The 25,000-nt window shown below is 50.1% G+C and overlaps 10 protein-coding genes across 10 annotated transcripts in view; 4 read left to right on the forward strand and 6 right to left on the reverse strand.

Annotated features, from left to right (window-relative positions):
* Positions 1-637: 637 nt before the first annotated feature.
* On the reverse strand, positions 638-2,643 carry CNBA4630 (hypothetical protein; the record flags this gene model as incomplete). Its single annotated transcript, XM_772672.1, has 3 exons — positions 638-646; positions 702-873; positions 932-2,643. The coding sequence occupies 3 exons, from the start codon at positions 2,641-2,643 to the stop codon at positions 638-640; spliced, it is 1,893 nt and encodes a 630-aa protein (XP_777765.1).
* Positions 2,644-5,217: 2,574 nt separating this feature from the next.
* CNBA4640 (hypothetical protein) lies at positions 5,218-7,081 on the forward strand (the record flags this gene model as incomplete). The annotated part of the gene is made up of 8 exons (XM_772673.1): positions 5,218-5,299; positions 5,354-5,381; positions 5,459-5,615; positions 5,673-5,857; positions 5,905-6,531; positions 6,584-6,693; positions 6,745-6,869; positions 6,932-7,081. The coding sequence occupies 8 exons, from the start codon at positions 5,218-5,220 to the stop codon at positions 7,079-7,081; spliced, it is 1,464 nt and encodes a 487-aa protein (XP_777766.1).
* A 334-nt stretch (positions 7,082-7,415) lies between these two features.
* Positions 7,416-8,642, reverse strand: CNBA4650 (hypothetical protein; the record flags this gene model as incomplete). The annotated part of the gene is made up of 1 exon (XM_772674.1): positions 7,416-8,642. One exon carries the CDS (start codon positions 8,640-8,642, stop codon positions 7,416-7,418), a length of 1,227 nt encoding a protein of 408 aa, XP_777767.1.
* Positions 8,643-9,715: 1,073 nt separating this feature from the next.
* CNBA4660 (hypothetical protein) lies at positions 9,716-10,191 on the forward strand (the record flags this gene model as incomplete). The annotated part of the gene is made up of 3 exons (XM_772675.1): positions 9,716-9,904; positions 9,972-10,070; positions 10,156-10,191. The coding sequence occupies 3 exons, from the start codon at positions 9,716-9,718 to the stop codon at positions 10,189-10,191; spliced, it is 324 nt and encodes a 107-aa protein (XP_777768.1).
* A 958-nt stretch (positions 10,192-11,149) lies between these two features.
* On the reverse strand, positions 11,150-12,358 carry CNBA4670 (hypothetical protein; the record flags this gene model as incomplete). Its single annotated transcript, XM_772676.1, has 3 exons — positions 11,150-11,549; positions 11,612-12,269; positions 12,325-12,358. 3 exons carry the CDS (start codon positions 12,356-12,358, stop codon positions 11,150-11,152), a joined length of 1,092 nt encoding a protein of 363 aa, XP_777769.1.
* A 270-nt stretch (positions 12,359-12,628) lies between these two features.
* Positions 12,629-14,246, forward strand: CNBA4680 (hypothetical protein; the record flags this gene model as incomplete). Its single annotated transcript, XM_772677.1, has 3 exons — positions 12,629-12,752; positions 12,805-13,577; positions 13,638-14,246. The coding sequence occupies 3 exons, from the start codon at positions 12,629-12,631 to the stop codon at positions 14,244-14,246; spliced, it is 1,506 nt and encodes a 501-aa protein (XP_777770.1).
* A 436-nt stretch (positions 14,247-14,682) lies between these two features.
* CNBA4690 (hypothetical protein) lies at positions 14,683-15,822 on the forward strand (the record flags this gene model as incomplete). Its single annotated transcript, XM_772678.1, has 4 exons — positions 14,683-14,806; positions 14,890-14,968; positions 15,027-15,734; positions 15,792-15,822. The coding sequence occupies 4 exons, from the start codon at positions 14,683-14,685 to the stop codon at positions 15,820-15,822; spliced, it is 942 nt and encodes a 313-aa protein (XP_777771.1).
* Positions 15,823-17,350: 1,528 nt separating this feature from the next.
* Positions 17,351-19,327, reverse strand: CNBA4700 (hypothetical protein; the record flags this gene model as incomplete). The annotated part of the gene is made up of 1 exon (XM_772679.1): positions 17,351-19,327. One exon carries the CDS (start codon positions 19,325-19,327, stop codon positions 17,351-17,353), a length of 1,977 nt encoding a protein of 658 aa, XP_777772.1.
* A 680-nt stretch (positions 19,328-20,007) lies between these two features.
* Positions 20,008-21,948, reverse strand: CNBA4710 (hypothetical protein; the record flags this gene model as incomplete). Its single annotated transcript, XM_772680.1, has 6 exons — positions 20,008-20,289; positions 20,382-20,880; positions 20,921-21,341; positions 21,391-21,495; positions 21,536-21,851; positions 21,904-21,948. The coding sequence occupies 6 exons, from the start codon at positions 21,946-21,948 to the stop codon at positions 20,008-20,010; spliced, it is 1,668 nt and encodes a 555-aa protein (XP_777773.1).
* A 2,411-nt stretch (positions 21,949-24,359) lies between these two features.
* CNBA4720 (hypothetical protein) overlaps positions 24,360-25,000 on the reverse strand; it is a gene marked incomplete at both ends in the record, with an annotated part of 2,752 nt that continues 2,111 nt past the window's right edge. The window contains one exon of the mRNA XM_772681.1: positions 24,360-25,000. This exon is cut by the window's right edge and continues 580 nt beyond it. Coding sequence (XP_777774.1) covers positions 24,360-25,000 — 641 coding nt within the window.

Genomic DNA, 25,000 nt, shown 5'->3' on the forward strand with positions numbered 1-25,000 from the left:
CTTCTCCAAACCCAGCACCCTGGTCTCCTCGAAAGGGTTAAGAAACATCTTGCCCTTCCGCCTTGCCTCAGCGAAGATAAGCTCAAGACCCTGTGGAAGAGCCGTCGGGGGTATGATTGTTCACCGTATCATTACAGGCTGAACAGAGCTATCTCCCTGAATCGGTTCAGAAGCATGACGGAGTATATTGACGACGCCATGGCTTCTGAGCGTGACGGTGGTCCCCATCCTCAGCTAACGATGGATGGAGATGGGGAAATGGATAGCTTTGGCGGCTATTCAATGATGTTTGGCGAACGCGGGGTTGACACCGACTCTGCAGATCTCGAAGCCCACGACAGTTATCTGGACTTTTGAGAGTCGGAGGACGTGAAGGCTCAGGGGGGTTGGGTTAGCAGAGGAGACTTGAGTAGTACTAGTAATAATAGTATGCAATAATAGTACGCGCCTGTCAAAGTCATCAACAACGTTCAACGCTCATGAAAGAAAGAAAAAAAGAACAAGGTCCAGCGGTGCTCACCGAACCAAAGCGAGAGGGGGAAATTAAGTGGCTTTGCGTTGGCATGTGGTCGACCTTGAGTATTGAGGCGTGGGGCATATATCTCAACCATGACCTTTCATGCATGTAAACATGGATCTACGTGTGCTGACAACTCTTTTGTAAGCATCACTCTTCGCAGACACTTCTCAACCCTACTTACACGAGCTATGGGGATTGTAACGATGAACCCCCGGCCAGAAGGTAGGTTGGGAACTACAGGTACCTTGACCAGAGCGACAGGATGCAAGCGACCGATGGAGACAGCATTAATTTCGAAGAAGAATGGGGGAGACAATATATCTTCAGCGAACGTTTGAATGTCCAACGTCTTTCTAGATACCAAACTTCAGATTAGGACGGCGCAGCACTCTGCACAGGTAGGCAACTCACTCTTGAATGTACTCGTAGCCGTTGTTCTGACCAAGAGGCCTCCACTTGAGCCATCTGAAGACACCATATAGCTTTTCGGAAAGTATGGCTCCATCTCTCGTTCGGCGAGTATGGGAAAACACACACCACAGAATACCCGTCATGGTTTGTTCATGGACCTCGGCAAAACGACGAATAGCTGGGCGACATTCAAGAAAAGATCGGGCGTTCTTTTTGCATAGGAGACCGGGAAGCTCTGCTGCAGCGTCTATCGCCCAGCTCCATTTGAATTCTGGATCGATAGGTCGAAAAGAGTAGCCTCGAACGGCGAGCTCATGATGGAATTCGTACCTGTTGATGATACTTTCCGAGAAAGGATAGCGAATGAATGTGAGAAAATGGCGGAAAACATCCTTATCTTCGGTGGCCTGAGTTCTCCGACCTCGAGAGAGAAGATCAATTGAGAATTGCTGGTCCAGGCCACTGTTGTCGAAGAGGCGGAGGGTTTCAAGCTCATCGTCTACGCGCAGGTCTATCCCTCCTTGTTTGAACCCATCCAGCACCTCTTCCAGATAGGCCTCGTTGTTCACGGCTGCCTCTGAGAGGAACACCTTATTTAGATGAAGGAATGCCGATCGTCCACGGAGGAGAGCGCGAAGAGCTATGACTTGCTCCTGGAACATATTTCGGCCGCTCAAGCTGATACGCTTGATACGCCCGTTCAAGCGTTCTAAAGCCATAAGCCACCAGCCATAAATAGGCCCATGATTAACGATGTCGTCGGGAATGTGCCGGATAATATGGAAATTTGTAACCCGAGCAGGAAGGTAAGGGTGTAGTTTGGCGACCAATCTTGAAAAGTTATCGATGTGTTCTCGAAGCCGAGTGATCTGAGCCTCTGAAATCGCCGATTGGAAAGTATAACGGACGATTGCGAAGAGCTTCAGGATGGCTGTTAGTTCCTCCGCTGGAAGAGGTGAGCCTTTTACCGCCTCTTCTGCCCACAACCACGGCATCACCAGCGGGCCCAAAATCTCTCCAAACGTGCGCCACTGAGCAGCCGTAGGCTTCTTTTGCTTGGTGAAGAACCCCTTGCCAATGCTGTCGATGTAAGGGGGTAATACGACTTGCTCCATCATCCATTCAATACGGGGTAGAAGCTTCTTGGGGATAACCGGCTTTCCATCAGCCTCCTCTCTACCAAGGACTGCTCTAGCGACTCGCTCATATGTCGCGACCTGCCTTGGGTTCTCGGAGGATGCGTTCCGCTCCATTATTCGCTCATGCATGTCTCGCAGCTCGTCCAGATTCCCACCTTCTCCTTCACCGTCTGAGTAGTGGACACTCACCACATCATCATCCTCCTCTTGACGCCAATTTGACGGTGGCATTCCACAGAATCTCCCCAAAATCAAGACCCGCCGGATGTAGTATGGTAATACCCCTTCCAGAATCGCATGCATAGGGTCTACCACGGAATGAGTCAGTTTGTCCAGGTTTGGAAAAAGATCAAAAATGGAAAGATGACCAGGGACCTGGAAAACGGCGTTCTCAAGCCTTTCAACATGCGCTTGAGAAGCCTTCGTGATTCTCCCAGCTCGGCGAGCGACATGTGTCTGGTACGAGGTCTGGGGAGCTTCATCGAACTTGGCAAGGAACTCGCGCTGTTGGTTGAGCATCGCGTGGGAGTGCTCGAGGCCGGAACGAAGGGGAAACTGACCCGGGAGGTGCATGCGATTCCGTGGCACAGTGCACTTGAGGCATGGGGTGTCCTCTTTGGAAAAGTGGCTAACACCAGTGATGGCAACCGCAGCCGGACGATCACAGCAGATGGCCCCAATTCTGACATAGACCTTGCGTCCTATGCCGCACACAGTTAGCGAAAGGATTTCTGCAACTGACGAAACCACTCACCGGTAGGGTGCCCAGGTGTTCTAATCCAAAGCCCGTCGCACTCGCCACTTAAAAGGTCGACCCCCAAGGCCAATAAGAGTCGATGAAGCAAGCAGCCTGGCGGCTCGTTGGGAGCAGGAGTTATTCCCATTATCATCATAAATGACAATCGGGAACGGTATTGATTAGGCAGATCGGCCAATTGGCAGAGGATAGGGCCCATTGACCGGGGAGAGCGGTTGCGAGACCGCGATGGATCGGCATAGTCAAGGGATATGTTAATGGTGAGGACAAGACAGCCTCTCTCCCGCTGAAGACCATCTTGGCGATAGCATTCACCGTCCAGCTGATGTCGGTAGATCTTCCCAGGACGTGCCTCACGCATGTAACCTGGGCAACCCAACTGCCGGTCTCGCTCATCTTGCTGCTCTCGCAATATCTGCTGTTGCTCAACCAAACGTTCTACCCCGTTGATACTGAACAGATGTTCTAGCGCCGATTGTAGAGATTGCCTTGGGAAGAACTGCGCCATAACCTTCCCCGCCTCTTTGAGAGGGGTATTACACTCATGGCACTTGTCTGGAAGATCGACAAGCCCTTCGCTGTTGGTGATTTGGAAGAGGGTAGCTTGGCAGTCTTTGGTAGGACATTTCGGGTTGACAATGAGGGTTGGGTTGATATCGAGGTGTTTGTAGACTGACTTGACGTTCTTCTGCAGTTCGGAGGCAGACGTCTCGATAGGGCGATCAAGCAGCTCGAGTACCTTTCGTCGCTGAGGTTCAGGAAGATCTGCCGCTTCCAGAACAGACGCTCTCATTGCCTTCCGATCTTCGGTAATAGCTAACTTGATGATGACTTCGACAATAGCCCTTGTCATGTCACCAAAACGCTGGGCTATACCAGCAAATGCTGTAAGCATGACGATGAATGCGGCGAGAACGTTGTAGAGAAGAGGCATCGTTGCCAGCGGGCTGTCTGAAAAGAGTTCGAAGTCAAGGCGATACGGGCTTTCATGTCGACCGGAGTAGGAGGGGATTAAACACTCGGGGATCTTCGTTGGCCATCTTGACAGGAGTCCCATGAGACGGTTATCATGATCACTGTCCACATCATCCACAACGATAGGCGGGAGGTCCCACCCTATGTCAAACCACCCATTGGCTCCGTCTTGGGGACTCGAACAGCCTTCCGCTCCATCCCCGTTCTCCTGCTGGGTGTTTTCAAATGACCCTTGTTGTAGATGACCCTCTGTCGACGTTAATAACTGATTATCGATAGAAGGAGAGGCGTGTGTAGAAGAAATGGTAGGGGCCGGGAGACGATGAGAACCAAAGGGCTCGTTGGTAGCTAGAGGAGTCGTTGTGAATGGGCGAGGCGATTGATGGGACTGCGGTAACAAATGATCCAAGGGTCCCTGAAGGGGGAGGAGGTCGCGGTGGTCAAGCCATGTTCGGTACTGCATAACCTTGCCAGCGATAGGACAGAGGGGACATCGGCAGCGGACTAGAGCTTTGAAAGGCTACACCGATTGATGCTATGTCAGACAGATATCCCGACTTAGCCTCTCGTCTAATGTACTCACAATATTCATCCCTTCACTTATAGATTGGGCCTCAATGGGCCCATCTCTTGAATAAGGCTTATAAGGCCGACTATGGGAAAGATGTGAGCAGGTCTTCGTGCTGCATGCTAGCTTCGCGAGGTGATGGTAATTGGGACCCCTACTCACCGAAAGGAGCTCAAGAAGCCTGAAGGAGCCATGATTTTAGCTTCAGAGAAAGGGCGAGACAGTGAAGTTGAGTAGATACACTAGCCTATCGCCACCCCGCCAAGTCAGCAAAGTCATGTACAGTACGAGATTTCCTCTCGTCGACGTACACGGATATCAGTCTGGAGAGACGCTGGGAGCTGAGCTTGTTGGTCAGATATTTTATCAGGATTGTGATGTGACTTGAGGGGTGAAACAGAGATAGAAGTATGTGGAACTTAAAAGAATTTGAGGAGAATCGTTTGGTGCTCGGAATTCGTACTGAGGCATGAAACGGTGGGTTTCAGACGAGGAATCAGACGTGGTCCGGTATGTCACCCGCATGAACCAAACAAAAATCAGATGGTCTGCGCCGCCCCAGTTACAGACCGTCGGCAGGCGGCGTGCCGCGCCCTGCCGCGGCAGACTCATAGGCGTGCTCTGAAATTTTCGTCATGCCAGGTGGCAGGCCTTCCACGCCGTCTGCCGCGGAAGAGTCAGGCGACCCTTTCCCACAGTGAAGTTAACAGGGGATGACGTGGGGAGCCGATAGCAGCACCGCCGATGCAGAATAAATAATAAACCAGCAACCAGCTCAGCATCTCCCGCTCCACCCGCCGTACTCTGCGCAACGTCTCCCCCCGCGCCAGCGCCCGCCACGTGTTCCATGAACCAGCCGTCCACGCTCGCACAGGCCCACCCGGACCATCCCACCCTCGCCGAACTCGTCGCAGACCGCCCCGACCCCGGTGAGTGCCGCTCCCCCCACGCAGCATGAGCGCTGGCTGACGCGTGACCTGCAGCCACCGCCACCCCGCTCGGCCACGATATGTAGGTGTCTGCCGGCTTGGTGTCGAGCGAAGCTGACCGAGGCGACGCTGGGGCCACCCACTGCGCGGCTGGTGCAGCGCGTCCCCCCAGCACACCACCACGCCCACTTCCATGTCCGACGCGGACTCCAGTCCCGCATCCCCAGAAGCCCCCCGCCGCCCCGGCGGCCTCTCCGAGGGCCCCAACGCCAGGAGCAAGAGCGTCACCGTCGCCTCGGGCGAAGACACCTTTGGCGTGCGTCATGGTTTCTGACATCCCGGCGGATATGGCCACTAGCTGACATGGCTGCAGGCGCTGAACTGCCACCCTGGCCCGGGCTCAGCGGCCATCAGCAACAGCAACCTTCCCGCGGACTCGTTCCGTGTCGGTGTCAGCGAAGATAGGAATAGGCGATGTAGGAGGACGATGGAGGATGCGCATAGCTTTGTCTATGACTTTGCCGGTGTCAAGGGCCAAGGGTACTTTGCCGTTTTCGAGTGAGTGGAGTCGGCTTTTGCACGGATCGGGGCTGACTCGTCAACAGCGGACACGCCGGTAAGCATGCTGCCGAATGGTGCGGCCAAAATTTCCACGAGTACCTCCTCGACGGCCTTCTCATCGAACCCGACACTCCCGTCCCCGACCTCATGAACAAGACATTCCATCTTGTCGACAAGCGTCTCTCACATCTCGCCCATGCTGCCGGTACTTCTTCCGGCTGTACCGCCGTCACCGCCTTCCTCCGTGTCGAAGAAATGGACGATAACGATAGCTTCCGCAAGGGATTCACCAATCCGGGCTTACAGCCTCGCGGCTTGTGGGAAGGTAAGGGAGAAGACGAACTCGAATCCCAAACTTCCCTCCAGCCTTCCTCCCGTCGATCTTCAATGGGTGGTGGGACCGGCGGCCAAATGGGAGGGGCATCCGCACCGGGCGTCAATGGACGAACCGGAAGTTTGGCGAGACGATTGTCCAGCAAGAAAATACGAGACTTTGTCAAGGGCTTGACGGGTGGTATGGAAAAGAATTTCGACGAGGCTATTACGGAGGATGAAGGTGTGATCAGTGCGGCAGATGGGACAAGAGTAGAAGCTATTGAGCCAAAAAGCGAAAAGGGTGTCAGGAGGGTGCTGTACACTGCCAATGTCGGAGACGCTAGAGCTGTTCTTTGGTAAGCTATCTTCTTGCCAAGCTTTATATCTCACGAGCTGACCAAGGCGTAGTCGCGGAGGAAAGGCTGTCAGGCTGACATATGACCACAAGGGCAGTGATGCCCAAGAAGCCAAGCGAATTACTGATGCTGGCGGTTTCGTCATGAACAACCGAGTCAACGGTGAGTCAGGTTGCCTTTCTATTGAATATATGCTCAATGGCCTACATACAGGCGTTCTCGCCGTTACACGGTCTTTGGGTGATGCCTCCATGAAAGAATTTGTCGTCGGCGCGCCATACACTACCGAAACAACTCTAGATGAGCAAGACGAGTTCCTTATCGTCGCCTGCGATGGCGTATGTCATAATTTTTTCTCCACATTCCAGTTAACGAGCACATGCTGATAAGGAAACGTTAGCTCTGGGATGTATGCTCAGACCAAGAAGCCGTCGAGATTGTTCATCTTGTCACCGATCCCCAGGAAGCGTCAAAGCGACTCTTAGATCATGCCATGTCCAACTTTTCAACAGATAACTTGAGCGTCATGGTTGTTCGCTTCAACCACTAGAGAACTAAAAATGTTCTTTGGGGGTTCATGATAGGAGTTTCTGCCAAAGGCGTGCAATGGGAGGTGGAAAATGTTTGCGTTTGTTCTCGACTGCTCTTCTTTCCCTTTCGTACGTACATCTATGTCAGCATCTTTCGGGGCTAGTTTCCCTCGACACGGTTGATTCAAGGGCCGCTCTATGCAAAAAATTCAAGTCTCTTCTCGTCACTACTAACTCCCCAGGGGATACAAGAAGAGGAAAAAGAATATATACTGATGCATGCTTCTTGGCCACTGATGCAGGGTTCATACAACCAAGTATGCAGTAATATAGGGAGAGAGAATAGGCCCCTCATCAGGCTTTGGCAGCACGGCCCTGAGACATACTCTCCCTCAGTCGTTCACCCAGCCTGGCCAACCTCTCGGGCCTCTTTCCCACCGGACCCGTATTCCATCCCGCATCACTCGACGCATCACTCCCACTTCTACTCCTTGTTCCTACGCCACTCGTATTGCCCAGTGCACCCAATCCACTGAGCGACCCAATCGAACCGATCGACCCAACCGCACTCATCCGCCTCTTCTCATTCCCACTCAAAGCGTTCTCGCCCTCCCATTCTCTACCCAAGGGCGCTACATCCGGTAACGCCATAGGCTGGGGCAATGCCGCGGACTCGCGCTTGATGAATACGGGGGGTAGAGGGCCAGGACGTTGGGGGAGGGAGGACGGGCGGGGAAGAGGGAGGGAAGCGTGGACGTGCTGCGGGACTTGCGGAGCTTGCGCCACTTGTGGGATATGAGAGGAGGAATAGGCATTGCGGAAAGGTTTCACACCCGGTTTGAGGTCGTCGTCATTCGCAGATAGATGGGGGAAGGGAGGCGCAAAGGGGTTGAGTCCCCCTCCAGGGAAGGAAACACTACTTTGCGCGCTCACGCTGCTCCCCACAGAGTCCAGGCTATCCCTCCTGCCCAACCTCATTCTCCCCAGCTCCTTGCCCAGCGTCAAGGAGTCCCTTGCCCCGCCAATGACGTTAAGACCCCTCCCATTGGGGGCAATATGGAGGGATGACGATGAAGAATTTACACTAGCGGGGAAGTCTTGAAAGATGGATGACGCTGAGGATTTACGGGGACCGAGTTTGATAGGTACGCCGAGGCCGAGGGAGTTTGGGGATGAAAAGGGATTCGAAAATTCCATAAGAACCTGAGGAGGGTTGTTGATTCTGCTCGGCGTAGCTGTAGCCGATGTGAAATGGAAGAGGACTTGGCTCGTGCTAGACGAGGTTGAAGAACCGCTATTCTGCCTTGTTGATACCGGTCTTCCAGCAGCTGAAGGCAGTTTGCCAACTTTGGGTTTCCCTTTATCGTCGCGACGTACGGGCATGACCTCTGATACAGGCTTACCGTCCAGCAACGTCGCGACATCCTCGCTCACGCCCCACTCATCGTCAGAGATGGATGATCGTAAGATGGAGGAGAAAGATTGGAGGCGCAAAGGGTTGGGAGGCGGTAGATCAGGCGTAGCCAGGGAGAGGAGGGTAGAGCGAGAGTAGGTTGTTACAAGAGATGGTGGGGGTGTCATAGGATCCAGCCTGCTGTTGTCATCGCTAAACGTTCGAGGTAATTAAAAAAAAAAAAAAAAAAAAAAAAAAAAAAAAAAGTCAACTACTGAGTGGACTAAAGGATAAGATACACTCACAGATCGGGAATACGATGGGGAGAAGAAGGCATCGTTCGGTTCGCCAGAGGACGTGGAAACCGAGAAAGCGAGAGCTGGAAACAATGCAATGAGAGACTCAATGATCCTCATATACCCCGACCGATACTCTAAAACGATTTTCCTGTTTGCGATCCTTCCCTTCATGTTTACTCCTTGGAGCAACACCACAAACATCAACCCCGTCGGAGGCCTTCCTTGCACCCCATCCCTTTCCACCACGGGATGATCCTGGTGTCATCAGGACGTTGTTTTGAAAGGCCTGATGATAAATGATATCATATCCTTTGTGAGCTGTCCGATTTTTGGTGAAAGCCTGGCCTGTGAGGCCATACCGTGGAAGAATAGAATCAAAGGAGGCATTGTTGGGGAATAATTATTAGAAGCACGATCGGTTGGCGGCATCATATAAGATGGATAATGGAGCGACATTTACCCGTAGTACTTGATTCCAAAGTTTGGAGCTTTTCTTTCAGCGTATTCTAAATGATATGGATGCAAATGATACTAATAGCTAGAAGGCGGCAGACAAAGTCAGCCGCGTGCAGGTTACCGCTTCATAGTCTCAGCCTGATCCCTGCTCACACAGTTGGCAAGTTGAGAAGTAGATCCAGCGAGGAGGTCATGAATCAGGCGCCACTGTCATCTGATGAGAAGTACGTGTAGCATAAGCCTTTATATTGTTGCCCAGAGCGAAACGAGTGACGGGTTCTGAAACGGCTTCCCCATCTCGGTGGTGCATTATTTGTCGACCTGCCTAAAAATAACCTTACGTAATGTCCCAGAGTTTCTCCGGCTGTCATTCTCGCTGCGTTGCTTTTACGCTCGCTGAATGCCAGTCAAAGAAGGCATAGATATCTGTTCGCAACATCATCATACAGCTCATTTTGCCCTCGTCACTCAGCAACTATCATTTAAACCGTTGACAATCGCCCACCATGTCTTTCTTTCGATCTTTCCTTCGTCCTTCCTCCTCAATATTACCCAACTCCCAGCCTTTGCTCAATCTCTCTCTCCGTCAACCCCAAATAAACGCCTTCTCAACTACTTCTTCAACACTCGTCAAGCAAAAGCTCAAGTCCCATTCTGCCTCAAAGAAAAGGTTTTTCCCCAACGCATCCGGAATGGTACGTATCTCCTCTTCATATCTTGCTACCAAACCTCGAAAGCTAATATGTGCGCCCATCACTCTAGTTCAAGCGTGCTCAAGCAGGCAAATCTCATTTGAACACCCCTTTCTCCCCTTCCAAGGTCAACCGATTGGCTAAGGGCGTTTATGTGACAAACACCCAAGTGAGTCTTTCTTAGTTTTCATCGTTTCCTTTTCTCCTCCTCTTGCAATGAATACGTGCGCTGACCAGCACTGAACGTGATCTAGGCTAAGAAGTTGAAGAAACTCTTACCGTTCGCGTAAACTTCAAAGTTTTTTTGATGGGGTGTATAAGATATAGATGTATGAATAGACGTTCAGTTTTTTGGTTGAAGAGGCCGGGGAAACGCAGTATAAGAGGACAAGCTTGAGAGTGTATCACGTCTGGATTTCGAGCAGAGCGCAAAATGCCTTGAAATACCCGGAATGGAAAATTACCATATATAATGCCTGGAGAGATATGTGAGTTTCACAAGGCTTTATAATGGGCAAGAGAGGCAGGGGCAGGCATTCGTTGAGGGGAATCGAGGAATGTACGAAAGAGAGATTTGAAGCTGTTACAGTTTATTGAAAGTCGTAATAGCAGCAGCACCATTTTTGATTCTGTGGACACTAATAATCACCATGGCATAATGACTCTGTGGATGCCGTGTCCGTAGGTAAGTTAGGATATTCACGCTACTTTTGCAAGATATCCAGACAACTACAAGGAAGTACGGTTGTCCAAGACAGTCTGTAGACATGAACCTTTTGGCTAGATATAATGGTTCAGCACGTCACCCGTATTAGTCAAGGCAAAAGAAAAGCAAGGCATCGCACGACCCTACAGCCAGGCAACAAGGTGTGGACATACAGATACACCACAATTCCCAGATACCGGGGCAAATATGACTTCGCAATCAGTCATAGACTCATCATGTTCTTATCCGTGTTTCGCTGAATATTATTCGTTGAGCCCTATTTATTGAGCTGGCGGACTCACCTTCCGTGATAAGATAGGGTAATTCCCAGAGAATTTGCTTTCTGCAGGAAATCAAGTCATGCCTGGGTACCTCGAACAAGTGATTTCCAGAAAAGTGGATACATGGGTAAAGTTCAAAAGATTATGAACATATAGTCGGAAGAAAGTCTGAAAAGATCAAAGATTGATAAACGACCAACCAGTATTCTCATAGCCCAGCTTTTGATTATACGAATAAAGAAGCCAAACGTCAATGCGAATTTAAACACCAAGATCCTTCTCCTTGATGAAAGGCGCATCCTCGCCTTCCTCATACTCTGGCAAGTCCTCATCCTCAAATCGAGTTCCTTTGGGGATGAACTCGTCTCCTTCAAAAAGCTTGATCTCCGATTGCCCCTCGGCCTGCCCCTCCTTCTCATCGACCATTTGTTTATCCATCTCATTCTTCTCCTCTTCACGCTCCGTCTTGCTCATCTTCCTTCCGCCGAACTTGGATGCAAACCCGGATCGAGGATCAGATATATTGGACAGGCCCAAACGACGGCAGCAGAGGACAAAGAGCGTCATAATCATGTAGGCGATCGATCCCATGCCGAAGCCAATTACAAGAGCAATGGCGATAGATTCGAGGAACGTGAGGCTGTCCAGGGATCGGCGTAGTCTACAGGTCGCAAGTCAGTGAGAAATCGTGGCACAAGGAAGAATTTGGAAGATGGGACACACTTTTGGAAGAAATGTTTACTCTTACGGCCTTTATGTTTCCCAGATCGAGGGGGCTTCTCGCCTTTCTTTGCTGCACGCCACTCTCCCATCCCTTCTTTCACCTCCCACTTCCTATGTCCGTTTTTAGCCGGTCGCCACCATTTAATTTCCGGCGTGAGGTCAATACGGTAGACCGTGTTCAGTTCCTCGGATATCATGTGTGGAACAAAGTTCTCTGATGGAGTAGAGGAAGACGCAGCAGCGCCGCCCAGGAGATAAGGAGTGTAGCCTGGGAAGTAGGACCGAAGAGTGTCAAAAAGACCGTAACGTTGTTGCTCATTGATCAACTTGGCGTGGTGTTTGTGTTTAAACTTGAGTCTTGATTCGTCCTTCGCGAGCCTTCCCTTTCCCTTATCGCGATGAGTTCTGGGAGCTGGCGGGAAGGGAGCAGAAGACTGGGAAGCCGAGTTCCACCCCATGTAACCCAAAAAGTTTGAGAGAGCACCATGACAGGGCTTCTTCTCCGCCACCACGCCTGAATGCAGCTGATCTAGGGGCAATTTCTCAGCTGAGAGACGAGGAAATTCGGTGCCGTGGTTAATGATGTCAATGTCAAGAGATTCGGTGTCCGGTTCAGTGGCAACGATGAAACGGAGGGGAGAGGCATTTGCGCTTGCAGCTGTGGCGAACGGGTTAGCTTGTGGCAGTGCTGGTGGCGAGTTGGATGTGCTCACCCAGTGCTGCAACAAGAGCAACGGATATCTTCATATGTGCGTTCTGGGCGATTTGGCGGAGTAGGGGGGAAAAGGTTGGGGGGGGAAGAGTTTATAGTGTGAATATGACTGCGGGATTTTTGTCAAGCAAGTTGGATGTTGTCCAGATAAAGTTGCTGCGGCCGTGCTTCTGATGACGTTGCCGCTTCTGGAAATCACAAGGCGGACATCGCCGACACCGTCCACTCGTAATCTCTGCTTGATCAGTATTCCATCTCCTCTTATTTAGATCTGCATCTATAAAACATCCAGCACCATGTCCGTAATGCTAGAGACGTCCCTCGGCGATCTAATTATAGATCTAGAGGTAGACAAGTGTCCACGCACTTGTGAAAACTTCATCAAGCTCTGCAAGCTAAAGTACTACGCTCTCAACGCCTTCTTCAATGGCAAGTTTTCCGCTTTCCTTTCCATTATATTCACTGATCTCATCGGGTGCAGTCTCAAAAAACTTCATCGCACAATCTGGAGACCCAACAGCTACCGGCACAGGTGGTGAATCACTCGCCTCTTATGTCTACTCTCAGTCCCCTTCTGGTCCCCGTCCGCCGCGATACTTCACCCCCGAAATCCTCAACTCTCTCAAACATACTCACAAAGGCACTCTCTCCATGGCCGTCGCACCTATAAACCCTCCCGGGTGTGGTTCTCAATTCTTCATCACTCTTGCCGACAATATCGACTATCTTGACGGTAAACATGCCGTCTTTGGGCATGTCATCGAAGGACTTGATACGTTGGACAAGATCAACGATGCTTTCACCGATAAGGAAGGCAGACCCCTCCAGAATATCCGTATACGTCATGTCGAAATCCTTGAAGATCCCTTCCCCGATCCTGACAACTTTATGCCTATTCCTCAATCTCCTATTCGTCCCCCGGACGACCTTTCCAAAGTCCGTATTGCTGATACGGAAGATCCCAACGCTGTCATTCCCGAGGAAGAAGCCGAGGAATTGCGTCGTCGTACCGAAGCTGCATCCTCGGCGCTTACTTTGGAGATGATTGGTGACTTGCCCTTTGCGGCTGTAAGACCTCCGGAAAACATCTTATTCGTTTGCAAACTCAACCCAGTCACGCAGGATGAGGATCTTGAGCTGATCTTTTCGAGGTTTGGCAAGATTTTGAGCTGTGAAGTCGTTAGAGATAAAAAGTCAGGGGATAGTTTGCAGTATGCGTTTATCGAGTTTGATGAGCGTGAAGCGGCTGAACAGGTACGGTTTGCCCCTTCCCATTTTTTACTTTTAATTAAATCACTAATCTACTATGTTTAGGCATACTTCAAAATGCAAAACGTCCTCGTGGACGATCGCCGAATATGGGTCGACTTCTCACAGTCCGTAGCAAAGATGAACAGGAGCATGCTCTCGTCGTCCAACCCTACGGGGCGTGGTGGACGTGGCGGTCGAGGTGGTAGGGGTGGGAACTATAGCGGCCGACGGGATGGTGATAGGGATAGGGACCGAGACTCTGGATGGTCGAGTCGCCGCGACGCGCCGGATAGCCGCAGACCGCCTCCTCCCCCAGTGCCCATGTCTTCGTCAAGAGACGTAGGAGGCACAGAGGGTTATGGTCTAGTATTCGACGACCGATCGGCACCTTCTTCCAGGGGGTCAAAGAGGGATAGGGAGAGGTCGCCAAAAAGGGAAAGAGATCGGGAGAGGGAGAGGGACAGGTCGCCACGAAGGGATAGAGATAGGGAGAGGGACAGGTCGCCACGAAGGGATAGAGATAGGGAGAGGGATGATCATGATCGTCGTGATAGAGACAGAAACGGAAGAGATAGGGAAAGGAACGGGGATAGAGAACGATATCGTGAGAGAAGTCGGGAACGCGAAAATGAGAGGTATAGGGAAAGAGATGATAGGGATCGTCGTCGATAGATTACTGGTCCTCGTCACTTTACTGCCATATGAAGAAGAAATGGAAAGGCCCAGAAAAAGGCAGGAAAAAGCGTTCTCTAGCATGGCCCGTAATACATTTTTCGGTAGCAGTAAGTCAAAAGCGGATACAAGGCAGCTGAGACGGCCATTCGTCCAGACAAAGGTTTATTGAGTCCTTGAATAAGGGGCTGGGACCCATCATGCGAGGCTGCACGCAGGTCCCAATGAATGGAGATAATGAACAAAGCTTACGTAATTTCCAGGCACTTACAGGCACTTCGGATTCGGAAAAACTATCCGCTCCGTCAATCCATCTCACTCAACCGATCGTCCTATGTACTGGAACAGACCTGGTTGATATTACGACACGAGCCTTGGACCGATCACCGCTGGGAAGATCCAGATACATATATAGAGTATCTTAAAAAGCGTGGTCATGCCCGACTCTCCGGAAAGCTCCCAGCAATCTGAGACTGGTCCCACCGGTCGCCGCAATCGTAACAGCGAACGGATCACTAGAGCCTGCGGCTTTTGCAAGGCAAGAAAGATCCGGTGTACAGGTGAGTATATGATGAAACTGCCATATCTAGGAGATACCCGCCTCTCTTCGTTGGGACGCATTAATTAATCAACCGCTCAATAGGGGAGCTGCCCAAATGTCAAAATTGCCAGAGACTCGGCAAGGCTTGCGTCTACCGCACTGAAATGGACAAAAGAGCCACGTAAGTCAGAGACTTATTACATGCAACATCTTCATGCTAAGCCTAGGCCTGATTTAAGAGATCGTACGGCTCAGCTCAAGATTGACGAGTTACAATCACGAGTGCAAGAGCTCGAATCAATTTTGGCGGCTCAGCGAAACGATATCCATACCAGCTCTCTTGCGTCGTCACGTAACCATCTTTCACCTAATTATCTTCCGTCTAGGGGACCCCTTGAAGGAATCGATGGAATGGACCCTTTTGAGACGGGAAGATTAGTCCTCTCATCTACAGGCAATCTGCATCTTCATCCCTCAGCAACGTTCTACTGTCCTGCTCATGTTATACCAGAATGGAGACAAGCTCTAGATACCCTCAGCAATACACGCTCAGTGGCCTTGCCTGCTTACCTTGCCCCCTATCTCCCTTTACACACTACACAAGCTCACCATCGGAAACTGATTGATCTGGCATTTGATTGTATGCTGTGTTTTGGCCCGAATCCTCTCAAGGATAAATTTATCGATTCCATGGATTTTGACCCAGATCGTCGGGGATTATACTTCTCGCCAATCCTTCATTTGACAATCCTGGGGATTGGCTGGAGATATTGCACCGACCCAGAGATGTTAGCGATGTATTATGCCAAGTCCCCAATAGAAAACAGGGGTTCAGAGTATGTTGATAAAGCCAGAGATATGGTGATGCAAGAGGCCGATACCGGACAATTGAGTAATATGCTGGCTCTGATGGTGATGGCTCTATTCTACGTGGGACAGTCCAAGGAGTGAGTGATTTTCTAACCATCCTGATTGTCGATGATCAAGACTAAGTTGATCTAAAGTACGATGGCGGGCTCATGCTTCAGTGAGTGAGGCAACCATCGACGAAGCTAATAATGTAGTGATGTGTCAATATCAATGCTTAAATTGTAAGTTTCAACAATGAGACCCGCTATTCACGTAGGTCTATTAGTTAGAGTACACAAACGATGCGACGCACAATTATATGAATTAGGATTGGCCCCTGGCTCGGAGCTTGACACCGCCCGACGAGATGTCTGGAACTTTTGTTTGAACATCAGTAAGGCGTGCTTTCGTCCGGACTGAATGGTCTTGATATCTGACTGATTATTTGTTACTCTTTATGCTAGGCGCTTGGTGGGCTACATTCTATGCTGAACCCGTACTACCTATGGCCCAAAATGCAGACCAGAGACCGACAGATCTTCGTAATTCCGATAATGCAGACCTTCGTCTTTTATCCCTCATGGCTTTACATCATTCCAGATTATCACATTATGGTCTTGAATCACTTATCACAAACCATTTGAGGAGGATGCCGATCGAAGTAAGGGTCAAACATGTCAGAGAGTTGGGCGACTTATTGTTTCAGTGGTCCGTTGCATGTCAGGATGAACCTCCGAGAATTACCCGGCTGATGTACTTTTGCAATAGGCGGGACGACCTTCCCTCCGAAATTACTTGGCCACCACCTTCCGATTCCCCCATCATGCACCCAAGCAACCTTATCACCCACGGCATGTACGCCACATACCTCATCATCCTTTATCGACCTTACATTATCGAAATTGGCGGAGGACCAAGCTTGATATCGGAGGCCCTGAGAAAATGTTTGCAATATACCAAAGATATTATCGATATGGCTCGATATCTAGTCAAGCATCATGGGGTAATGCGTGCACCTTTATCTTGGCAACAGTGAGCTCTTGCACTTTTCAAAACACGGTCGCCGACGTAGAAAATTGATGTACCTTATATCAGCATCTTGTATGTCGGCGGCACCATGCTCATCCTTCAAATAGCTGGTCTTCCAAATGTCACAGTGGAAGAAAGAACATGGGCTTTGGAATCCCTCTCATTCATTCAAGACGCCCTGCAGGAATTTTCTTATATCTGGCCGGCTGCTCGATTGACCGCTCAGTCGCTGAAAACTTTGCAAGAGGAATGTTCGCCTACAGCTGACAATACGCTAAATGTGATAGGAGGAGAGCAGTTACAATACGCGGCCGCCGGAATCGACTTGGGTTCGGAGGAGCAAGTGCAGCAAATCCCTCCCGTTGCCCAATTTTCACAATCCGACTCAACAGGTGGTGAGATGATTGACTTGATGGCCGGATTGGATTATCCGTGATATTGTTGCATTGCTGCCATATCTCAAAGCTGGGAGTATCATGCACACATGACCGTTGCTCCTCTTTATAGCACTGAATACTGGCACGCTCTCTTGAAGAGAGAATCGTTAAATCATTAATAAAGAAGCATGTATCACGTCTCTACGCCAGATTACCAAATACATTATTAAATGTCATTGTTACATTATTTACCAGCTACTGATAAGTCAGCCCTGTATAGAACGCTGACCAAATAGTGAAACATACCTTTACATTCTCGGTGTCTCCGTAATCCATTTTGGCCCCCTTTTCCCAATTTTCTTCTCCTTCTTCGACGAACCTTTTGAACTCGGGGAAGGCGTCACAATACCCATACTCGCATACATATGCATCTTAGCTGTATCCAGGCTGCTACCCAGGGGTATAAGCCCTTGCGACAACTTTGTTTTCTTAGATGATGCCGGGGAGGCGGCAGACGTTGTACCAGCAGGGGATTTGATAGATGGGGATAATCTGGGGATCGGGATTTCCGTGAGGCGTCTCTTCTTTTTGCTAGTAGAGGATGTGGGTGTCTTCTGATTTGGAGCTGGGGTCGATATGGAGGCTGCGGGAGAAACAGGGATAGGTGCGGGTGCTGGCGCCGGTGCTGATGCAGGGATAGTCGCAGGAGCAACAGCAGGGCCGCTAGTTTCAGCTTGAAGCGCTTCACCTTTTCTTTTTCTTCCTTTTCCATGCTCCTTCTCTTTTCCCTTCTCTTTAGCTTCGTTCTTCTCCCTCGTTTCGCTCTTCTCCCTCTCCTGCTTCTCTTTCTCCTTCCTGTCCTTCTTCTGCTTTTCTTCCTTCTTTTCTTTCGTCTTCTTCTTATCCTTCCTTCTCAGCTCGGAGAAAATTGGGAGCTCAGTGGGATCATCAGGTACAGGAGTTAGAGCGAGGTCAGAAGGTGCCTTGTGAGGCGGAGCAGGCACTTTACCCTTCTTGTCTTTCTTGTCCTTCTTTCCTGCAGCAGGGGCCGTTGGGAAAGCTGGAGAAGCAAGCATGTCTATCTCCTCCATCGTGTCCTCGCCCTCCTCGTGCAAATCTACATTCTCGTTTGCGACACTCATCCTTCTCTTCTTTCCCAAACTCTCGGATGGTCGCAATAAAACTTTATGTCTCAAAGGAGTCTCAACCATGGATTCTCTCCTTCGTTTTCGAATCTCAGATGCGGATGGAGCAGATAGAGAGGCGGCAAAAGGACCTGAACCGTTGGAAAGACGGGTGTATAGGTGTCGAAGAACGTCTTCTTCAGAAACAGGCGTACTTGGCGCTCGAGAGAAGCTTGGGGGTGGCGTTGTTGATTTCGGGGATGCATGCGAGCCAGGAACGGACGCTGTAATGACGGTTTTTGACGGCGTAGAGCTTGAAGCGAAAGCATTGGATGTGCCGGGATCGGTAATAGCGACAGGAATACGAGGAGTGACAGGGTTGTCTTTGCCCTTCGACTTCCGGGTTTTAGCCTTGGCGGGCTCTTTGTCATTTTCTGTCACTTCCTCAGCAGGCTCCGTCTCCTTTGCTATAGCAGCCACATCCTTCTCCTTACCCTTTGACTTTCGAGGCTTGGCCTTGGCAGGGGTTTGTTCTTTCGTTCCCTCCTTGTCCGCTCCCTTCGACGTCCCTTTATGTAATACTTCTAGCACTGCCGCAGCCTGGTCTTGCTTCTTCCTTCTGGCTGACTTCTTGTCCCCCTTTGACGCAATTGCCGAAAACATTGCGTCTGTGCTTCGCGGTTGAGGTTGCGCTTGGTGGGCGGGAGTCTGCACGGCCTCTATTTGACCAGATGTCGCATTTTTGGGCAAGCTCTTGCTTTGCTTTTGTTTCTTTTTATCATCTGGTGCCGGTAGGTTTTGCTCCAGATCCTCAGTAATGGAGATACTGGCGTTCAGACTCCTCTTCTTCCCCCTTTTCGATTGTCTCTCCTTGTCCTTCGGCTCAACTACGGCAATCACAGCTTCCTCCACAGGTTTAACGCCTGGTTCTACTGCTTGCGTCATATTTTGATTGCCCCTTTTTCCCTTTGGCTTCTTTTCCTTCTTCCTTACATTGTTATCTATCACGTTTTGGGGGGATTTCATGTTGACGTCGTCACCAACATCTTGACGCGACGCAACCTTGGGGACAGATGTCAAGGACGAGGATCCCGGCTGCAGGAGGCCGCAAACTACTGAGGAGTAGTACGTGAGCACATCGATTTCCGTCAGTTGCGGCATGATATAAAATACCTCCCGAGCTGGCGAGGAAGACCGGGGAGGGAAATGTGAACGAATTGATGGTTGACGGGTAAGATGGGAATGAGAAAGCCAGCGACTTTGCACTCAGCATTTCAAACGCGTCTATATCAGGCACGAGTTTCATGTTTTCCATTCTTCGTGCAAGGAGGTTTACCTGTGTACATATCATATATTCTCTGATATACTGTATGGTTACAAGAGGCCAAACATGCAGCGAAGAAAAGCCAGCAGTATATCTGGTCATACTAGAATATCTTATGCATGACCTCATTTTCCTACGAACAGATGTCCCAACAAGCAACAAGAAGGGACAATAGCAATGCCAGCCGCCTCAGATGCGCACGCGCGCGCGATTAACGTTCGTTCGACGATAGTACGATTGGCACGTTCAGCAACTCCATTTTGTTGTGAACTATAGAGAACAGTCGTCTCGTGGCGAATCCCACGCATGGCCAGGTACTCAGAAAACGCAGCATTGACAAATTCTCCATCATTGTCAGGTCGCAGAGTGCGAAGTTGACGTTGAGAGCTGCGTTCGACACGCGGCAGGCAGCCAGCGCATGAAGCAGGAGAATGCATCGCTCTTGTGTCTAACGAAATACACCCAGGTATATCGAGACCAGTCATCCATTAACACCAGCATATATCGAGCCTGGCCCTCACTCTGGACACCCATTACAAATATCTGTGTGCACAAGAGCAAGAGGAGAGTCAGCACGGGAATCGCTGGATGGGAAGGGAGGAGGGGTGATTTTCCCTTGCACGCACCCTTGGCAGACAAGAGGCGATGGCCCAGCGACAAGACGACCACCGACACTGAGGTCGGACAGCAGGCGACGAAGAGAGGGCAACGAGAGTGACGGAGTTAGTCTAGCTGCTCGTTTAGATATCTCTTTTGTAGCTTTCTGGTCTTTCCGCATCACTATATTGTACACTGCTCTCTGAGATTGTTTGTACGAAGGTGCTGAATGAATACCAGTTCAACAGAGAGATGGGAGAGGCGTCGGTGCCAGATGTCAAGCGGGGCACTCACGACGCTTACCCGGACGAAAGCGGGAGGCGAGGTTGGGTCAATGACGGCCGGAAGAGAAATCAATTGACTGGAGGGAGGACAAGGCGGACGGCACACACCGAGAACCCAACTGTTGTTGCCCAAGCGCGCGCGCAGAACAGATTCGCCATGATAGAGAAAGTCACTGTGGCCATCCGCCATGGAGACTCGAACACCAGCGGTCATGATCCCGGTCGTCGACAGTAAATTAAAGCGCAAGCCAGGAGCCAACAGGACATGACTCAGTTGAATCTGTGCGCCACGGTGGTTGAGGAAAACAGCTGTGCCCGCTTCATTGGCAGTCAATGAACCGCCATTGGCCATGCGGTGAAGGTCTTGTAGCCAGGATCGGTCACCGGTCATGCTTTCAAATGCACCGTTGTCCAGAATCCACTCAAGAGGCACATTGAGAGAGCAGTGGGTGCTGGATAAAGAGGGGCCGACCGGTTGTAGTAAGACGATTGAAGATGGTGACGAGAGCCTTGGGAGACGCGACAGCGATCTGACCATGACCAACGGACGATTCAGCAGCGGAAATGGAGGAGACAGATGCAGTGGGCTTGCGATGTCGGCGCTGACCACTAGTTTTCTTGTTTTCCTGAGGGCAATCAGTCGCCCAGTGATTGGGAGCACGGCAAATATGGCAAGGATAGCGAACAGACGGACCCTGAGCAGGGAGGGCTTGAGTAGAACCACCCCGCTTTTGAGCGGTATAAAAGTTGAGGATAGCAGCGCGCAAGACGTCAGATTTGAGGTTGGAGTCAGACAGATTGGAGGTACCAGATAGCACAGAGGTGACGAAAGTGTCAAACCGGGAAGGAAGGCTGCGAAGGTAGAGTGCACAGAGTACTTTGTCGACAGTGAGTTCCATTGCTGTGAGATCGCGAGCCAGAGAGCCCATGGTCCCAAGCCACGTGGCAATATCGGTGTCCGCAGTGCATACTGTGTCAACAAGGGCGCATACTTTAGAGTATAGCTGTTCAGGACCAACTCGCCAAAGTCACGGACCAAAGCGGCATATGGGTAGCAGCAGTGGTGTAATGACTATAATTGCGTGGGACGGAGGAGGGAAATGACGAGGGTCTCCTCTCTAATGCTTTCCCGGATGAGTTGATCAATATCCACATCAAAGGTACCTGGGGCGGTTTCGGTAGACTTGCTAGAGCCTAGGGAGTCCATGGGACATTCAACGGTAGACTGGGGCGAAGGCAAATCTATGTAGTAACGAACTCGGGCATAGGTCAACGCGGACATGATGCTGTCGTTCCATGTAGGGAAATCTTCGCGAGTGGACAGCTTCAGCCCTCCGTCACGAAGGAGACGATCGGAGATAAATCTGGCCACGGTAACATAGTAAGGACGACTATGGTAGATGTTGATGAGTCCTTGGGGTCCTGGGTGAAAGGGTGAAGTTTGGTGGGCAGATGTGTGGTGGGAAAATTCGATAGATGGCTGGGTGGTGGTTTGGTTGGTTGGTTGGTTGTATTTTAGACACTAATCAGACAATGATGTGGGAACTGCTTAGGGAGATGCTCAACCTAGCAGCCATGAGGTCTCATAATCTTTTGAAGGGTGTCTATGAATGCATAAAGAAAGAAAGAAACAATTATAGAATCTAAAAGAAAATCTATTACGCAACTCCCACGCCACAAACGATCTCTCTCGGAATTCGTATCCGATCCCAGGCTCCCATCTTCTCGCTCATCCAACATTTTTGGGTCTCGATCCTCGCCCATTTTACCGATCTCTATTGGCGACGGAAAAGGCATCCGTCTCATACTTTTCAGATAGCCTCGGCCTATTTATGGCTACAGTCTAAACAACTCAGACGAAAAAACGATGCGTCCTCTAATAATTAATTTCTTTCGTGTCCGTTCCTGTCTCCTGTCGAGCCGGCACCCTAGCTCTCATATCAGATCATGACAAGATGTTAATGTGAAGCCGACGGAAGGCATATAATGCTCTGAGAAACCTTGACTAATATTCCAACTTTGCAGAAACAAAGCCTGACTAGGACTTACAGCAAATATGGGGAAAACAAGTTTAAAAGTTTCTAAAATCGCATTGCTCTACTATAGCCCTTTCTATTGGGTCTTTCAGCCTGGATGTTTCTTCTAGAGCTACCGGCCTAGGGGGATTCATCGATTACTTCAACTTGATTTATCAGGTCCCGATCCCGCCTATGCTAGCTTAATGCAAGGAGGTAAATTTTTTCGAGTCTATATTATATAACAGCAGGAAGATCGATACTGACTTATCATGACCATTCAGCAATTGTTGGTGTCTTCTTTACAGGAGGATTTTTTGGCAGATTTTTCTTCCCCTAGCTGGCGGACAACGTTGGTAGACAGCGAATCCTCGAGATTATCGGGGTTATATCACGTGTGTGTAGGTGTGATTCCTGCCTCAGCATCCCAGCATGTGGTCATGCTGCTGGCTCGTGGGTCGTATCATCACTGCCTTTGCCTGCGTTGGAATCCATCCTACATATATTCTGTAATTGAATGCTAACTTGATGGCGGTGGTCTTGACGTTATCTGTCCTATGTTCCAATCAAAGATCTCTATTGCCGAGCATCGTGGATTTAACGTTGGCCTGTATGGGTTTTTATTCTGCTTCGGCCTCGCCAGTTCATCTTGGGCTGCCCTCGGCGCCTATTTTTCATCAACCCTTCACTTCAATGGATGATCCTCTATGCTTTACAATGTGTTCCTGCCGTTTTTCTCCTCTATACCCGGCACTGGCTTCCGGAGTCACCAAGATGGCTCATCCTCAAGAACGAAGTCGACCAAGCTTTCGATACACTTTGCAAACTACACGACACGCCTGGGACACTGAGCATAAACTGGCTGAGGAAGAACAGCAGCTTATCGTTAAACAAATCAAGCTTGATTCTCGTCACGACACCTCTTGGATTGGTCTCTTCTCCCGTCCTTCGACGCGACGCAGACTCCTTCTTGCCATGTTTCTCATGTTCCTTCAGCAAAGTAATGGTCTTGGCCTCCTACACTAGCCGCACGGCGTTGAATACGTAAATCTGGTAACCACAGCATATAAGCCTTTATTGGTCCCTTCTTCGTTTATCCTCAAAAAGTTCTCTGGATCTCCAGATTGGATCAGGAAGCTCGAGATCATCTCCCTGGCACAGTTTATTTATACACTTCCCAGTTGACTCCATCGACGAAGTAGATTCTTCTTTCTAATAGCAACGCACGGTCTCCTCTAGTAGTATTTGTCAACCTTTCGTTCTATAAAAGATATGGTGACGCCCAGCAAGCGACGTCTTCTTGACTCATCCCGACGAGAAACACCCTCTATTACATCTTAGAGCTGCCGGGCCTCATTCCATACATTAAAGGCTTTCATTTTCAAGATATCGTATTCTGTGGCTTCTTGCCCCCATCCTCATGGAGTTTTTTTTTTCCCTTCGAATACTTTTCACTGATCATCGCCCATATCGGCAAACACTGTTGTGCCTTCTCACCTGTCTACCCTCCGCTGGCCGTTGAGAGCCAAATTCTAGTTGGCGATTGCACATGATCAGTCATTGAGAGTGTCTTCTTAGTGAAGGTAATTTTCAGGAGTATGAGTGCCGATGTCAAGAATGAGCAAGCAAGGATGAAAGGCAAAGTCTGAAAGTCTCTTTATTGATATTAGCAAGATCGAGGAGATTGCTTTTGGCTCTGAACAATGAGCGTCAATGTATCCTACCCTTCCACATAATATCAGTACATAGTAGCAGTAGTAGTAGTAATAGTAGGGGCAGCAGAACGAAAAACAATCATGGAGATTATGCATCCAGTGCGCTAATAATCGTCATATTCACAAGGATCCTTCATCAAATCACACATCCTAAACGCGGGTATTTACCTAAACCTGTGGTATCAACGTATCACTCGAAAGTAAGATTTTGTCTTGTTCCACATTGTTCTCATTAAGCATTGAGGCATACAGCCAGCCTTAAAAGCCACCAGCCAACATCTTTGCCGCTTTCCTCTCATCCAACTTTCTCCGCCCAGTCGCAATGGTTGCCGCTCTTTGTACCCCGGCCGGACCAGGGAACGGTGAAACTTGCTGTGGCTGCTGTTGGCCGGGATAGTCGGGGACATTTTGGACGGGGTATCCTTGGGTGAATTGACCGGGCTGGTATGAAGGTTGGGGAGGTTGAAATTGTGACTGATAAGCTTGGCTTAAAGGACCGGGTCCAGCATTGGGTGTAAGTGGTTGAGACTGAGAGCTATAACCCGGGTGGATTCGGGAGCTTGCTTGAGATTGCGGTTGGGAAGGGACAAACATGCTTTGCGCCATCCCTTGTGTCCCTTGCATGCCCGGCGCCGCTGGACCTCTTGGGAAACCTGCAAGTGGGTCGACCACCCTAGACGTACCGGCGGAACCAGGAGCATCAGGAGCAGCACTATGTGGTCGCTGCATACCTCCATTCCCTCCCGAAGGGAGGAACATGGATTGCGTCCCGTCTGCAACGGGGAACCCAGTTGTAGGTGGGGACGTTGGTATACGAGGAGGGAATTGGGAGGTGGTCGAAGGACCCCCAGAATTGGGTGCAGGGCCGTAGGGGGATTGGGAGGATGAGCCTGGAGGTT

This window comes from Cryptococcus neoformans, chromosome 1 (assembly GCF_000149385.1).
Source record: "Cryptococcus neoformans var. neoformans B-3501A chromosome 1, whole genome shotgun sequence".
In the NCBI taxonomy this organism is placed as follows: Eukaryota; Fungi; Basidiomycota; class Tremellomycetes; order Tremellales; family Cryptococcaceae; genus Cryptococcus; species Cryptococcus deneoformans.